The 17,000-nt window shown below is 37.6% G+C and overlaps 3 protein-coding genes across 3 annotated transcripts; 1 reads left to right on the forward strand and 2 right to left on the reverse strand.

The window, feature by feature from the left end:
* Positions 1 to 595: 595 nt before the first annotated feature.
* On the reverse strand, positions 596 to 2,599 carry LOC145482676 (uncharacterized). Its single transcript, XM_081461314.1, has one exon. It carries the CDS (start codon positions 2,468 to 2,470, stop codon positions 1,475 to 1,477), a length of 996 nt encoding a protein of 331 aa, XP_081317440.1. The 5' UTR covers positions 2,471 to 2,599; the 3' UTR covers positions 596 to 1,474.
* Positions 2,600 to 6,776: 4,177 nt separating this feature from the next.
* LOC145464887 (uncharacterized) lies at positions 6,777 to 8,991 on the forward strand. Its single transcript, XM_081448693.1, has 2 exons — positions 6,777 to 7,580; positions 8,131 to 8,991. Exons 1-2 carry the CDS (start codon positions 7,110 to 7,112, stop codon positions 8,989 to 8,991), a joined length of 1,332 nt encoding a protein of 443 aa, XP_081304819.1. The 5' UTR covers positions 6,777 to 7,109.
* Positions 8,992 to 10,360: 1,369 nt separating this feature from the next.
* LOC145485923 (14 kDa phosphohistidine phosphatase-like) lies at positions 10,361 to 16,985 on the reverse strand. The gene is made up of 3 exons (XM_081464590.1): positions 15,933 to 16,985; positions 14,265 to 14,389; positions 10,361 to 11,167 (listed from the first exon to the last, which is right to left on the reverse strand). The coding sequence occupies exons 1-3, from the start codon at positions 16,087 to 16,089 to the stop codon at positions 11,072 to 11,074; spliced, it is 378 nt and encodes a 125-aa protein (XP_081320716.1). The 5' UTR covers positions 16,090 to 16,985; the 3' UTR covers positions 10,361 to 11,071.
* Positions 16,986 to 17,000: the final 15 nt, after the last annotated feature.

The following is a 17,000-nucleotide window of genomic DNA, read 5'->3' on the forward strand; positions in this document are numbered from 1 at the left end:
ATTAAACGAATTAAAGTTTTCTTCTTTGCCATATAATAAACATCTTATTAACCGAGCTAAGTCAGTCTGTATGGGAGAATCTTGACCTCGGTCGTGTGTACAGACCTCACTGCGTTCGGTCTGTACTCACGACCTCGGTCAAGATTCTCCCATACAGACCTCCTGCTCGGTTAATAATATAAGAACTAAATACAGATTGCCAATATGAATGATTACAAAAAATATACTACATACATGTACATATAAAGAAAGTGACAAAAGTTTCGAAGACATGTTTCGACAGAACCAACTGTAATCTTCAGTTGACTAATGTACGAAGTGTTGGAAGTTGAATTTATAAGTAGAAAAATGCTAATTGTGACAACAAAATGAAGCAAAGCCTTTTCTTTAATTTCTTGACTTGCCTGCTATTATCAAGACCCTTGGAAATATATAGAGAGAGTTTAGATGTAGAAGAATTTTGATCATGGATCCCCTTTTCTAATCTCACCCGCAACTGGAAAAAAAAAGAAAAAAAGAAACAAGAAATTTCAAAACCCTTTTCACACATTTATTCTTATGCAACGTAATACAACGTAAAATTTATAGGGGAGGCAAGAACAACCAAGCAAGCAAAACATTGGATAATTATTGGAGCATTACAACAACAACAACACCAACTTTATTCGCTCTTGTACTTTACATTAAGAATATTTCATGCCATCATTCATGTACTGTCAAATACAATACTTTCGCAGGGCTCAAAATTCCGACTGATGCAATCTCCAATCCGACTACGTGTAACATTTCATGGCAACCAAAACTTCTGGTTTAGTTTCCATATAGCGACTACATTTCTTTGTGTTGATGATCAATAGCGGTTATTTCCTCGGACATTTGTCCTTCAAGAAAATAATAGTTAAAAATAATAGTTAAGCTGTGAGTTCGCTCTTGTACTTTAAATTAAGAATATTTTCATGTCCAAAGGCGCTTTACAAAGTACACTTAACAACAATGTAAAACCTATGACAATTTTCTTACGAGTTAATTCTTAAAATAGTCTAATGTCGGAGTTTTTAAAGAAATTTTTAACATTCTAATTCTACATAATAAAATACTACAACATTAAGTATTAAAGCTATACAAAATTAATGTGCGCCTTTCCAAAAAAGTTGCGTCTTTAACTGTTTTTTAAAACAATCTAAGGGCTGACGTAATCGTATATTCTTCGGAAAGCTAAGGAGTTCCAAAGAGTTGGCGCGGATACAGAAAAAGATCTATAACCGTAACAACATAGATCATAGAGTGAAATTATCAATTTCTTATCCATTGGGAAACTAAGATTGCGCTTGGGTACATGAAAACCTAACAGATGGCGGTTGAATTCTATGGTGTCTCTCGAAGTGGCAAACTCTAAATGTGTAATCTGGAACCGTATGTAAAGCAGAAATTTGAATCTTATCCTGGCTCTCTCTCTCCCACTACATGCGTGCACTCAAATCAAGGAGCATGTCTGGTCTGTTTGTTCGGTCTGTCGGACTTCACGGATGAGAAGTCCATATGGGCGCACATCATTATTATCTTTTGGAGACAACCAGTAGTCAGCTTCTACTCCAGTATCCGAAGCACTGATGATTTTAAGGTGACCATTAAGATCAGGATTAACTCGATTCTGAAAAGCAATTTTGTACCTTTTCCGGTCGTAAGTGAATTCCTGCGCATACAACCTTTCAACCATTTCAAGGCTTGGACTTGTGTAGATGCCGACACCAAACTTAGTTGCTGGCCCGGGCTTATAGCCCTCCTTCACGATCATCTCTGCGCTGCTCATATTCGTTCCGTAATAAGACACAGGCCATTCTCCTCTTGCTTGGCTCGTCCGGAAACCATTAGGGCCAAGCCAATCGTCGTTTTCGTACCTTCCAAGAGCCCTGAGCCCAAATCGCTTCCAACCGTACGGTCGCTTGTACTCGAACCCCCCTCTCATGTATCGTTGACCATCATCTTTGACATCAGTGAAGTCGTAATCGAACTCAGGAGCAAGGTCCTCTTTGCTTATTGTGAACGGACCTCCACCTCCCTTAAGGCGAAGCACCAAGTAAATGGTGCTTCGGGGCTGTAATCCGTGGTCTTCCACAGTTCGATCGTCATCAAGACACTTATTACCCAATATTAGGTCAAACTGCTCCAGTGCTATCTCTAATTTTTCCTGAATTTGAAGTTTCATTTCAAATACAGAATGCCCCTCTGTCACCTGTAAAGTGAGTGTATTACTAGGGAAGCCAATCCCAGATCCAAACAAGCCTCTCACAAAAATTGGAAACGTCTCATGTACAGGTTTTGAGGAAGGCGGTCTGAATCCCAGCGGTTTCATCACGTGTGTTTGTTTTAAAACATCATCGATTGAAAACGTCGCTCCACCTTCCTGTAGTACCACTTCTCTGCCAAGGATTGCTGAGAATCCTGCCCTTAAAAGCCCTAACTTGGACATTTCCACCGAGGAAGGCAGTTCAAAAAATAGCTGTGATAAGAAGTTCCGCGTTTAGGATCGGGACAATTTATGTAGGATTCTATGAAAACCGACTATATATGTCTGTCTGATTCGCCTCCGTAGATATTGTTCAAACACTCATTAATAATTCATAAGCCCACTAACCTATCAAACGGTCGATAATTCATCACGTGCAATGACTTTATATGGATAAGACCTCCTCCTTATTAGCATGCGGTGTTTTATCAGATATAACGACCCTGCAGGTGACTTATGACTATTAATTATCGTCATGGCTTGTTTTTCTTGCATGCTAATATTTCCCTACAACAACGATTTGAACCACTGTTTAGATTCTAAAGGATCACGCTTTGTGTGAAATGTTTTTGAAGTCGTCCAAAACTCGCAGCACGTGTTTCATCAGGTCTGAGACCACTAGGCTGCTGATTTGATGACTCATTTCAGCGGGAAAGTCCCTCAAATATGACATCACTGATCAACTTCCCGTTTTTCTGAGAAATGTTACGCAACATCAAATGTCACAATCAGATAGCAAAGCAGTTTTTAAAATGTCATGCAATCATTTTAAACGCACATCCACACTGAAAATACTCATAGGTTTCCAAATAAATATATATATATATATATAAACATATTTTTCCAAAAATATAAAAAACATATACTTTTCCATGAAATATTTCCATAAAATATTTCTATAAAATATTACCTTAAAATAGAAAGTAGTATACAGTTGGCTTGCAAAGAAAGCATTTTTCGAAGAAAAATGATTCCGTTTTGCTAACTCCAATACTGCTTTCAAGCAAACGAGAGATCAAATGAGGGCTGTAGCGCTTAATGATTAGCTACTCGTAATAAGATTTAAAACGTTCTCTGGCTAAAAATGTTAAAAAAAAACCCAAGCTTTCGACTGCCTAAACTAACGTCTTCTATGGGTGAAACTGATGAAAGAGGCGCTAAAAATTCTAAAATATAGAAGTGTGATATAAATGAAACAATAGAATAAAATTATGGAATAACCTTATAAATTGTTGCCAAGAAGAACACTATATTGTCCTGGGAGTGGACAGAAGTTATTGTCTCGTATTGTTTGAAAATTATGTTAAATAACTCTCGCCTTAAGGTTTGTACAGTTTTGAGAGAATTTCAAATATCACTCGTAGTGTAAATCCCAAACTGAACAAGCTTTCATACGTAAAATTTATAGACGAGGCAAAAACAACCAAGCCAGCAAAACATTAAGATAGCACACACACCACAAGTCTATGAATCTCGAATATGTTTTTTTTTTGCTTGGCTAACGTTCGCATTGCAAACGTGCTGACATCTTTTTTTGATGACTTCCCGTTTTTTGTTTTTTTGTTTTTGTTTTTGTTTTCGTTTTTCGTGGAAATCCGTCGTGATCAATTATTCAAACATGATCACTGGCCCGTGTGCTTCTTCGGCTGTACTGCCACAACGTAATTCTTGAAATCTTGCTCAGCTTCTAAAGAATTGCCAAGAAACATCAAGTCTGAACTTCTCTCCAGAGGTAATTTTGTTTGAACTCCTTTTTTGTATGAAAAGTAGAACATGTAGTCCATTTGTTTTAGGGATTAGCCAGGTGCGTCTGAAATCGCGTTGTTTATAGTCCAATGTTAAATATTTCTACTGACCTCAATAACACATCTTGGTTGTAGCTAAGCTCAAAAATCCCAAATCTAGTCTGATTAGGGCTGTGTTGAATGTTGGATTATGGTTATGCCGTGCCTTAGGCCCGATCCAAACGCCGCTCCACTCATGCCGCCGAACCAAACTTGATTAACTTCGACTTCAGAGCGACTTTGGAGCGCCGGCTGGTGCAGACGGCGTACTTGCGTCGAACTTAATTCGGGAAGCCGGTGGTAGCAATTTTCGACGAGAAAATATGCGTTCTGAATTCAAGAACTCTGTCCAAATAGGAAAGCTGTGACTAACATTTCGCTGTTACAGTAATATTTAGTGAAACAAATTCAACTCAAGGTTAGGTGTTTGTATTTAGACAGGTTTTCTCCCGGTTAATTCGACTTGTTAAAGGGAAATCTCATAAGCTGGGCTATTATCACGAAAAAAAGCAAAAAATGAATTTGCGCGAAAGAAACTCGCCTGGCACAGTCCCGTTTCTGATAATTTTAGCCACGACTTCGAGTTTCATGCATGACTGGTCGTGCCACTCAATTTTGAGCCAATCACGAGTCCCGTTATATGAAAAATACGTTGCAGTAATTTATGCATTAGGTTCGACACATGAGGAGAACGCCATTTGAATCACCTGCCGCTCCAACGTCGCATAGTGCGACAGATCCTGCCGAATTAATGTTGTTTGCCGCACCAAACCTAACCTGCCGAACCAAACTGATTCACAACGCCGCTCTTCTGCCGTACTTAACTCATCAGTTTGGTTCGGCGCATGAATGGAGCGGCGTTTGGAACGGGCCTTAGGCCCGGTCCAAACGCCGCTCTACTCATGTGCCAAACCAAACTTGATTAAGTTCGACTTTAGCGCGACTTTGGAGCGACGGCTGGTTCAGACGGCGTACTTGCGTCGAACTTAATTCGTGAAGCCAGTGGTAACAATTTTCGACGAGAAAATATGCGTTCTGAATTCACGAACTCCGTCCAAGTAGAAACGCTGTGACTAACATTTCGCTGTTATCATGTTGTTATAGCAATATTTAGGGAAGCAAATTCAATCTCGAGGTTCAGTATTTGTATTTAGACAGGTTTTCTCCCGTTTAAATCGACTTGTTGAAGGGAAATCTAATAAGCTGGGCTATTATCACGAAGAAAAGCCAAAAATGAATTTGTGCTAAAGAAACTCGCTCATACAGTCCCGTTTCTTCTAAATCGAAGGCATACTGGTAGTTTGTTGTCTTTATTTTTAGCGACGACTTTGAGCTTCATGCATGACTGGTCACGCCACTCAATTTTGAGCCAATCACGATTCCCGTTATATGAAAAAGAATTACAGTAATTTATGCATTAGGTTCGACACATGAGGAGAACGCCATTTGAATCAGCTGCCGCTCCAACGTCGCATAGTGCGACAGACCCTGCCGAATTTAATGTTGTTTGCCGCACCAAACTTAACCTGCCGAACCAAACTGATTCAAACGTACTTAACTCATCAGTTAGGTTCGGCGCATGAACGGAGCGGCGTTTGGAACGGGCCTTATTGGCCGAAATGTTTGTGTCATTCGGGAAACTGATAACATTTCAGACATTTCAGTGGTGATTCGTGAAATGTAAATCTGGTTGCCTGTAGGCAGTGATTCGTGATTTCGTCAGATGAGTATTTGCTCAAACCAAATCTTTAGCAATGCCAGGTATTTGAAGATTATCAAAGGCTATTTAAGAGTCAGTGTCAGTAAAAATCAGATATGATCATCAAAATCGCGTACACAGCCAAAAAATCGATTTCGCTCATATTGTCTATATTGATAGACCTTTGTGCCAAAGTAAACCAAACAAGGTTAGTTTGTTCTAATATTCATATTTTTGAGAGTAATTAAATAAAAACCGTCGAGTCCGGATCGAGCCAAACTTCGATATTCGAACTATCGAAATTCTGTCAAGTCCATGGCTTGTCAGCGTAAGTCGAAAATTATCTGTGGATTTTCCTTTGCAATAACATTATAGTTAGGGCCTCGACCAATTCATTGACGGCATGAAAAGCAGATATTCTCAAGTTATAAATATTTTAAGAATTTTTTCTCGAAGACAACTTGCGGCTGTTTTTTTAAATGGCTCTGGTACCCTAAAACAACTGCCGAAAACGCTTGTCGGGACGCCAAGAAAACCAGATAACTATATTGCAGATACAGTTTATTCTTGTATCCTACGCCCTCGGAAAACTGTACGCTTCTAGGAACAGATAATGTCCGCGGACAAATATCCGAGCATATTTTCTCGCCACATGGACGCTGTGTTTATTATTCTTTAAATATTTTTCGCAACACGTGCAGTTTTGAAAACTGGGAAATATCACTCGGATATTCCCCAGTTTTAGCTGAGGCATGAGATCAAAACTCTTATCCAAGATGACCACTCAGGGTGTGTAAATGCGCCGTTGGCAGTCAAAGGGTTAGAGTGCAAATCAATCAATCTTTGATTTTTTGTCCTACAAGCCCACAGTTGTTGACAGAAAAGTTTTTATGGTTGAGTACTACTATCCATCTGGATATTTTACTCAGATGGGCACTATGGGCAGATAGTGTCTCTGCCGATGAACACTATCATGTCACGTGATCAATTTACCAATAATAATTTAGTGGTGAACTATGAAAGGAGATAGTTGATGAGGCCACAGGCCAGTTCACCACTCATCTAATGGTAGGAACATGTTAGTAAAACAAAGTTCTGCCACATTTTTGTTGTAACTGAGGACAATCTTTCTGCCATTTCTGTGTGCTTTTGTCATCATCACTAATCTCATGACTGAGGACGTGTTTTTTAAAGGGTAATTATGAGGTGGTGATATCATATAAAGCCTGAGACTCCCTATAGTGTACTGTGTCAATTAGTTTTGTATTCATAGAAAACATAACATGTCCCACAGGTATAGTGAATCCAAAGAAACAAGGACATTGGCTTTATTCCAGGTATGCCGTCTCCACAATTCAATTTGGCTCTTCTGTTCTTCATGAAGGTCATTTTAACATTCCATCAACGTACTACTGAGGGAACTGTTTTCAACAACTGCATCAATTCCACCAATGTAACAAATTCCTGCAGTGGCATCACCTATGAACAGGTCTATAACAGTTTAGCAAAGTCAGAGAGCAGTTTCAACATTGAATCAGCTTTGTACCCAGCCAAAAAGCCATCCTCAGTTCGTGTGTTTGTGAATGTGTATGGCCCAAACAAAACAGAGAATTCAGTGCCTGCACTAAACTACACTTGGAGCATATCCTGTTTGCACGCTGCTTTTCCTGCCAAGGTCCTTGAAGTTTGGTCTCTCGGGTCCATCATGGTGACAAGGCGCACTCAATGGTTAAATTTAACAATTTCGATTCTCTGCTGTGACGTGACACAGGGGAAATCAAAAGAACACATTGATGGAGTACTAGCAGCAGTAAGTATAAATAAATAGTTAATTGTAATCAGTATCATTTACATTAAATTTCACTGTTTCTCTAATCTAAAATCAAAGTGTTATTTCACATCAATATTAACCTGAGTCCTCCTAAAGATAGGATAAATTCTAGCCTGTGAACAGGCTCTCGAGTCAATGATTGGGGAAAGAGAGAGAGTACGAAGAAAGAGAAAAGAAGAGAGGGTGGGGGGGGGGGGAAAGAAGGGAGAGCTCTGCCCCCATTTTTTAGGTATGTTTTTAATAATTTTATCTGTTATTAATAGCATTGTAACACTTGATCAATATGTATTATTATCATATGATTAAAAACATTATTTGATATTAATATCATTATTAATATTATTATTAGGGGTCTTTTTTAAAATGTAAATCAAGTATTACATACAGTTTACCTATTGCCAATTATGACAACTCTATTCTCCCTAGAATGCTTATCTATTCGACTAGTAACTTGAATTGCCAGTAGAAATAACTAATTAAGAAATTGAATGAAAGAAAATGTCTAATAGATTATTTTCCCTCCCTTCAGCTTCAAGATTTGGCTGTTAAACCCAGTATACGAGATCTCCAGCTAAATTCTGCGGAGTGTGTCACAGAAGGCCATAAACCAGACATTTTGGCTACAGGACAAAGTTGGCGCATAGGAATAATTTTGTGTTGTTCTTTTCTCTTTTCCATACTGAGTGGACCATTGTTGGCATCTTATGTAATGAACTACCAAGAAACACGACCAGAGATTGAGAGACAGACAATAGATATTTTATGTTGTGGTTTATTAGTAATATTCCTATTTCTATTTGCTTGTTGCATTGTTTTGGCATCTAAGTTTCAAAATTTCATTCCTGCAATATATCCATTGATTGCAGGTCTAGGTTTTGTGGTAGGAGGAAGTACACATTGTTCCTGTCCTAAAAAAGTTAAGTGGTACGCTATGGCCTTCTATGCAACATGCGCAAACTTGACTGTTTACCATTTTTGTTGGCTGTTAATTGGTATTATGCTGAATCCAACTTGGGGGCTCGCTGTTTTGCTGGTAGTTTGTCTTGTTATTGGTGTTTTCACCTACACGGTCTTCACATATAAATCTTCTGACAGTGATCATGGTTGCCAGTCACTTTTTTCATGTTTGGCAGCTTTTCTTGCCGTTTGTTTTCTTATTGTTGTGGTGATTCTTGCTGGGCAGTCATATCATGGAAGACAAACTGCAGATGAGGTTTTGAAAGATGGGGTTTTGTATTTAATCTCGGTATCTTTTTCATGGCTGTACTGGAAGCATTGTGCTTCTAAAAATTCATCCTCCATTTCGCGACAGCAGCCAACTCCTCCAGGTATTTCATCCGGCTATGGGTTAGTCACCGGAAATACTACCATAGCAGAGGAACGTTTCTAGCTGATCAGTGTACTTGGCTTGTGAACAATGGCCACTGACTTACTAATAGATAACAAGCTTGAGATTTCTAGGTCATAGTTGACAGGGCTGAAGGATGCATGCATACAAGTTGTAGACCAGAGTTGGACTTTAAATTCTCCTTAGTCAAAGGCTAAAGTCAAGTAATATTATAGTCAGTCATAGCCAATGGCCTGGCATTTCTAAATTAGCTGTTGTGATATTTTTACATGTAGTTTTACTTTAATAGCCTGAGCCAGTTACTAGGTTAAATACATCTAGTATTATATGTAATCAGATTTTTAGGTCATCTTACATGTAAATTCTTGTGAATTTTAGAACTTGACCATTTTTGTACATAAATATCATTATATACTGGTATGTTGTCACCCTAGTAGTGTAGACTTAGAGTTAGCACAATTTTAAACAATTATCAGTTAGAAACTGATTAAGATAGAATCCTAATTTATTCTTAACTAGTAAATATATATACATGTAGAATTTTTTAGTTTTGGGATCAGACATAAATTACATCCGATCCCTTTTCAATAAAATTTCATTTCCGGCTGGACTTTCCGTGACATGTATTTTACAAGTTGTTGCCATTTTTGTAATCAACCTGTTGTAAAGAGCCTGCTAAATGCCTCCTACATGTACGCAGAGGCTCTTTGAGAAAGGAAAGATTCCCTTACCGCCACAAAGAACATCTATGTAGTCTACATGTAGACCTCCTTGTCTAGTAGCTGAGTCTTGAATCAACTAAAAAATATGAGAAAGATTTTTATACCCAGTGGCACAAGCTACTCAAAAAAAAATTTCGAGTTCTTCAAACAAGACCTTCCATAGAGCGGTCTAGTCTCTGATTAGCTCATCTCATTTACTCTGACACTGTAAAGTGCAGGTACGTTGGATGTCCATAACAGCTCCAAAATCTGTGTGGCTGTCTGTCACTTGACTGTGTAGTTGTTGATGTATGTCATAGGTGATTCCTATCAAAGTCATGCAGGTACATGTATTTTATGTTATGTGTAAAGTGCGGAAATTGAAATTGAGTTTGAAATTTCATTAACAAATATTATCATTCAATATAAATTTGTAACTAGCAAAACGTTCCTGGCCAGCTAGGGGTCTTTGGTAATGCTCTGTCAGTAGATACATGTATGTCGAGAGTGCATTTATCAATAAAATTAATGAGGCTTTTAATTCTTACTATTGTAAATAATTTGTAGACTGGTTCTGTGTAAAAAGTTACATGTATGTAGAGAGTGCATTTATTAATTATTATTATTTAATTATTACTTTACCTTGTAGAATAGTTCTCACTTAATGATTGTGCAGAACTGATGGCTCCCATGAAATAGAGTCAGTATGGGGAACTTATTTTCGTCTTTATTGTCTCCAACACATAGTGTGTTAAGATAGGAAAGAAATTAAAACTGTATTGAATGTACCGTAGTGGTACCATACATTATACCTATAGCTGCTATTAGCTGTGAAATAGACTTTTAGTGAGTGTCCTTTATAGCTGAACTGTTGACGAGTAATAATTTTGTCAAGGTGTGAAGGTTTGTTTACAACTGTCTATAATAATATTTAAAATAGAAATTCATAGACGTAAGCTTAATTGTAGATAACAGTATCCACCAGAAAAAGCACCATCCAGCGGATAGTGTATATAGTTTGTTTTGTTAAATTAACTTGATAGCGATTTAACAATTGAATAGCATTATTATCCACGACCACCCCTTGGATGACTATAGCCAATTCTTCATTTGAGCCTTTCACCTGTTTTCTGTTTAAAAGCAATTCAAATCCTGAGCCATATGAAATAAAATGTCACATTAACTCATAGTTGTTTACAACTTCACAAAGGCTTCTAGAAAGCAACGATACAATCATGTATTTCTCACAATAAAACAGTGAAACGACACATGATTGACTGTTTGGTCATGTGTATAGGCATCCACAGCTCACTGGTCAAGATCTTGGTGCAGTGACTCAAAAATCCCATCCTGAATGTGCAGTATCTAATAATAAATAAATTTATTCACTAGACTTCTGTTATCATTTCTCAAGTTGGATCCTAGTAACCTTCATTAGAAAATGTTATACTTTGGTAGTCTGGATAGACATTCTTCAGTTTTTCCACTGTCATAGAGTGATCTGCTCGACCAAACCCCTGAAAACAAAAATAATAATAATAATTTTAGGAATACGTTATCCCCCAAATAAATTTAACTGCAAGGTGAACAAAATTAGTTAATTCATCTGAAGCAACTGAATGGTCTACAGGTTTGTCAGAAACAGTCCTGTACCTCTGTTCATGCTACTTCTCTGAAAAGAGACATCTAAGCAGTGAGCTGCAAATTTGTCACTCAGACTGTTAACATTTATTTGTTACTGTTTAACTACATGATAATTCTTTCATATGAAGTGTTTAATGGTCAAAACATTCAAATCATCAGTTCAGTAACTATTGTCCCTCCAATACTTAATTTATTTTTCTTTCAGGAGAAGTAGTCATGTGAGTTTTGTGAACTGCAAAAGAACATCCTGTTCTTGCTACTCTAAATCCTGCAGTTTAAGTCTGAAACAAACATTTCCAGTTACATACTTATATTATTATATGTGCACTAGAACTTTCCAAAATGGTGACGTGTTTATAGTTAAGGATACTGACAAAAGGATACACACTCTATTTATAGTAGCTGCAACCCATCTAAAAGTTAGTTAAGAGAATTGCTTTTTTAAATCTGGGTGTTCTTTTTTTAACTAATTATTATTATTATTATTATTATTATTATTTATTTATTTATTTATTCATTTATTTAAAGTTACACGTGTCACAAATTACAAACAAGATCTGTTAGATCTTATAACTGCGCTTTTAAAATTTAACTGTTTTCTTAGCACTACTGTTACAATGCAGTGCACATTCCAAAACAGTCCTTGATGATTCATTTGTTTCTGTAGACATCACATCACTTGATCAACACATACTGTCTTAATGCACCACCAGTCATAGCCCTTGTGAAATCTCCGATGACGTAAGCTGGAACTTTCTTCAGGATATGTATGGGCATGAACGATACAAACGATTTGATAATAACCCTATTAACAACAGCTTGCTTTCTTAAAAGTCACGATTAAATTTAACTGGTTTTTTCCACAAGTAAAGGGCTAGCAAAGTAGTCACATGAATTACATAATTCAAGAATTACATTATCCATGGCTATCTTTAGTACAGTGTTTATTTCCCTACCAATGACAAAGTCCTTGCACGTTCTGACACGTTCTTTGCTTGGCTTGCAAATATTTAATTTTCCTTCCGATCTCTGAACTCGCTTCAATTTTACAGCGCGGCAATTCACTTCTCTTGTCTAAAAATACGAAAAATACTCGGAAAACTAAAAAGACTGTCATTCCTAGCGAAATAAACTTGCAAAGTAAACATGATCTTATTTGTCACGTAGTGAAAGTGGAAGATGCAATGTCAGCGCATTCCTTAGCTGACGCAATACCTCTCTTTAGCATATTTATTATTTCCTTCGAATCCAACGTGAATAAACATCACAGGTTGCGCGATTCAACATTTGGCCAAGAGGAAGTTTGGGTCTAGTCACTGACACAAAAAGAAAAAACAACAACAACCACGGGTAGAACATGAACCGCGCTCAGCCCATGACCACGCGGTTAATTACAATAACAAAGTACTCTGGTATGGCTACTCTGATACTACAGTGTACATTACTTATTTACACCAGGTGTTATTTACTTACATTAGGAAAACGAATAAAATAAAGTAATTAATTAATTCTGACAACACACATTAGCTACAGTCAAATCAAACAGGATAAAAAACAAGAAAGAAAACAAGAGAAAGAAAAAATAAAAGGAAAGGAAAACTTAAAATTACAAAATAAACAAAAGAGCAAACAAACAACTAATAGCCTGGGGAAGGGAGAGGAGGAACGATTTCTAGTCTGTAAAATTTGTGAGGAGCGTGTAATTGAATTTTCTCACTAGCTCCGTGTTATTATTAGTACTTTTCCATAGAGTGTTACATGGCGAAAAACGTTTCTTTTGTATCTGGTTTAAAGTTTGAACCATTCTGAGTGTTAAACCAATTAACGACTTTGCATGTGAAGGTTTTTGTAAATTCGCAGTCGATAAAGGTATGATTTATGGAGTCTGGCTCACCACAGTAGATGCAGTCACTGTCTGTATTTATCCCATATCTGAAGAGTTCTTTCTTTGTAATGACAATCCTATGAATAAATTTGAATTGAAATTCTTTCAACTTATTTCCTTTGCATGTTTTTGAAGCCATTTTAAAAACATCTGTCCAATTCTCTGTGTCTAATGAAATATCTCTTTTCCATCTTTCCGGGCCAGTATGAGGTGATTGGTGTTTCTTAGCGAGAAGTAGGCAATAATAGTCTCTTGCCCTATACCGTTCAAAATTGATTTGACTAGTTTCATTCAGTGAAAAAAATTTCCAGTTTTCTCTCTGATGAAAGATCAAATTTTGCCCTAGGACTTGCGCTCTGTTCTTCAAGCTCATAGGAATTGCACTCAAGATTTGACAGAACTGGAGAAAGTTTGTGTTACAATGATATTTAGCTTGAAGTTCTTGAAAAGTTAGGTATTGACCGTTTTCATTAAAAAGCTGTTGGATCGTGTGTATACCCTTGATAAACCATTCCCTTATAAGTAGTGGTTTCCCATCAACCAAGATTTCTTTGTTATTAAAGAGAATGGTGTCGGTTCCTTGATCATAATTGTACAGATTCTTGATTTCATCAAATGCAATAAGTATGACTCTATAGAATGTTGGAATGTGCCTTAAATATTTGACATCATAGTTACATTGAAGCAGGAAATTGAGACCTCCATGTTTGTTAAAAAAATAGTCCAGTACTACTTTCCAATTGCAGTTATCTCTAAAGAGAAGTCTTTTGATCCATGCAAGTCTGAGCGATTTTATCGCAACTTTGACGGCAACCATCCGTAAGCCTCCCGTAGAAAGGTCTTGGTACATACTAGTCTGTTTTATTTTGTCTTTCTTATTTTTCCAAAGGAAATGAAACATTTCATCTTTTACCATTGGCACTATTTCCTTAGGGACGTTAACATTTGAAATTGAGTATATTAAGTCAGACAACCCCAAAGATTTAATTATTAGTACTTTTCCATAGAGTGTTAATCCTCTTGATTTCCAATTTTTCTAAAGAAGGAAGTCATCAGTGTACAACAAAAAAACATGTTTAGCTTACCACGGAGTAGCCATACACAAGGATTTTTTTGTCAATTCTGTCATGTTGTATTCGTCCTCCACCAACACACTCGCTTTTCAATCCCAGACTTTCAATTTCAGCCTCAACTTTATCATATATGTCAGCTGAAGGGATATTTAAGCAAAAACGTTATCACCATACACTTGGTTTCTCCAATACAAAGGGTTAGCTAGGAATATTAACCTACTGTACTAACCAAGCACAAGGACTGTACTGGGGAGATATATAGGCCCACTGGGTTGTAGCAGTATGGACTGAGTGCAAGGCTCCCTACGCATACAAAATAACCAAGGGCCAATGCTTCCCAGCAAGCTAACTTAGTATCAAGGTAGTTTATTATGTAATATGAAGAAAATGCTAACAGGGCTACACTCCTTACAGTTGTCAACTTGAGGAAAGTTTTTCATTAGTTTTTGACAACTTTTTGATGGCTGTGTGAGTATCTGTCACTCTTTAATTAGTACTCGCTCTTTAATTAGTATTAGTATGAGGTTCTCTTTTCCCATTTTGTTCTCGATTATTAGTGTTAACTTGCTCTACTGCTACTTAATTTTTTAAATTATGTGCTATGTATGCTATTTTGGTTTAATTTTTTTTTTTTTTCTCTACTGACCCATTCGAATATGCATTCCACCTCTCACCCTCCCTCTCTGGCTCTCACGTCACCACTCACTCTCATGGGTAAGGCAGATGACTATTTCAGGTTTGTGGGCTCTTCAACTTCCTCTCCTCCCCTCAGTCTTCTACCCTTCTCTTCCTTCTCAACATATGGACCGCATTGTTGGCTGAGGCCACCCAGGCAACTGGGTTAATACTTACTAACGGTTTAACGGTATGTATTAGATGAATGTTTCTTAGGGTGTGAAATGTCAGCACCTTGTTTACTCTTCTAGATAAAATGATGTTTGAAAATAATGATCTTTTCAGGTAGAGACTGACGGTGAATTTTGACATAGCTATACCTGCCAACTTTTTTTCAGTAAAATGCGTGAGAGTTTTCGTCTCTTCCGAAGATTTACCGACGGCTTCCAAAGATTGCCGAAGATTTCCAAAGACTTCCCAAGATTGCCGAAGATTTCCGCCGACTTCTGAAGATTGCCGAAAATTTCCTATTATCGATTAACCATGACAAAGTAAACCGGAAACGTGTCACATCACACAATCTAAACACGTTGGTGTCGCGAACTCAGTACGCATAACGGAGTAAGCTTGAAGACGCTTTTTTGCTGTACTCACCAACTGTTTTTTGCCGAAAAAAAATTACATTTTTATTTAATCGGTTTTTAAGCAATTACACTCGCTATTGTCAGTTAGGCGTGAGAAATTGGTCAGAGTGCGTGAGATCACAATTTTAGATCCGCAGGCGTGAGAGTTGGCAGGTATACATAGCTGAAGAGGGGTGGGTGATAGATTTGAGTCCAGTGTCAGTTGTTTTCTCTAATTAAGATACACCTTGAGAAAAACCAGCCCGCCTTCGATCTTACCGATGTTACTATACCGTTCATGTAACTCAGCTTAGCAAGGCAATGCATTTCTTGGAGAGAAAATATACAAACCCAATCGAGTGATTAGTGAACCCCCAACAGTCTGCAACATCAACTTAAGCTAAAGAAGTTCAACATTACAGTGATCTGTCACTCAACTTACCGTGGTAATCCGCCCAGTCGAATCCTCTTACTATGTATTTGAAAGCACCACCCGGTGTTTTATCCATCACTTTGATAAGAATGTATTTGAAACGTCCATTAGCATCAATGTCCACATCAGGAACATTCGGAAATTTCGTCGAGGTTCCTTCCGCCATGTTGGCCGTGATTATCGCCTGGGGAGCTGGGTATCCTCGAACCAGGCCCTTGGAAAATTTCCCTCAACAGGCCCTTTGCAGCTGGGGTCACGTGACCAAATTTTTTTAGAAAAATTTTATATTATGGGCTATAACTTAAAGAATGCCAGAAATGGAAAGAGCGCATTGAAAATATCTAACTAGCCAAGTTTGAGGCCCCTGGAATTAAAGAGTAAGTTTATACGACAGTTTGAATTTTCGGAAAATTTAGAGGATTTGTATGTAAAATGTTGCTGGAGAGCAAGGCCTTGCTCTCCAGCAACTTTTTCCATACAAATCTTCTTATTCTTTTAAAAATTCGGACCGTCGTGAAATCTCCTTCTTTAATAATGGGGGCCTCAAACTTGGCCATTTTGATATTTTCGACATACTTTTTCCATTTCTGGCATTTGTTAAGTTATAGGCCATAATTTTATGAAAAATAGGTCACGTGATGGCTTAGCTGCAAAGGGCCTATTGTAAAATCCCACGTAAAGCCCAAATGATTACTGGTGAATCATTGGGGCAACCTGAAAACCTGGGGAGTTACCAGCACTGGACTAGCATCCCATACTGGCCACCTTATGCTAAAGCAAGAGCACCTTGACCTCTGAGCCAGTGGCAGCTGAGCTTAAAATGCTCTACCATTACTTCAAATCAATGGCAAGTGAACCTCAGAGAACTAAGGGAGCACATTGTAATTACAATGATCCGGTGCCAAACACAAAATAGCTCATGGATGCACTGGGCATCTATGATTGCTTCTTTCTTCACTTCTGTTCACTTGACCACAATATCAAGAAGAATTTTTTTCCCAGAAACAACCTCTCCCAAGAAAATTACAGTGGTTTGAAGAAAATTGGACAGATGCTACAAGATTAGCCCCTAAAGAG

The sequence above is a fragment of the Orbicella franksi genome, chromosome 1 (genome assembly GCF_964199315.1).
Source record: "Orbicella franksi chromosome 1, jaOrbFran1.1, whole genome shotgun sequence".
NCBI classification, from domain to species: domain Eukaryota; kingdom Metazoa; phylum Cnidaria; class Anthozoa; order Scleractinia; family Merulinidae; genus Orbicella; species Orbicella franksi.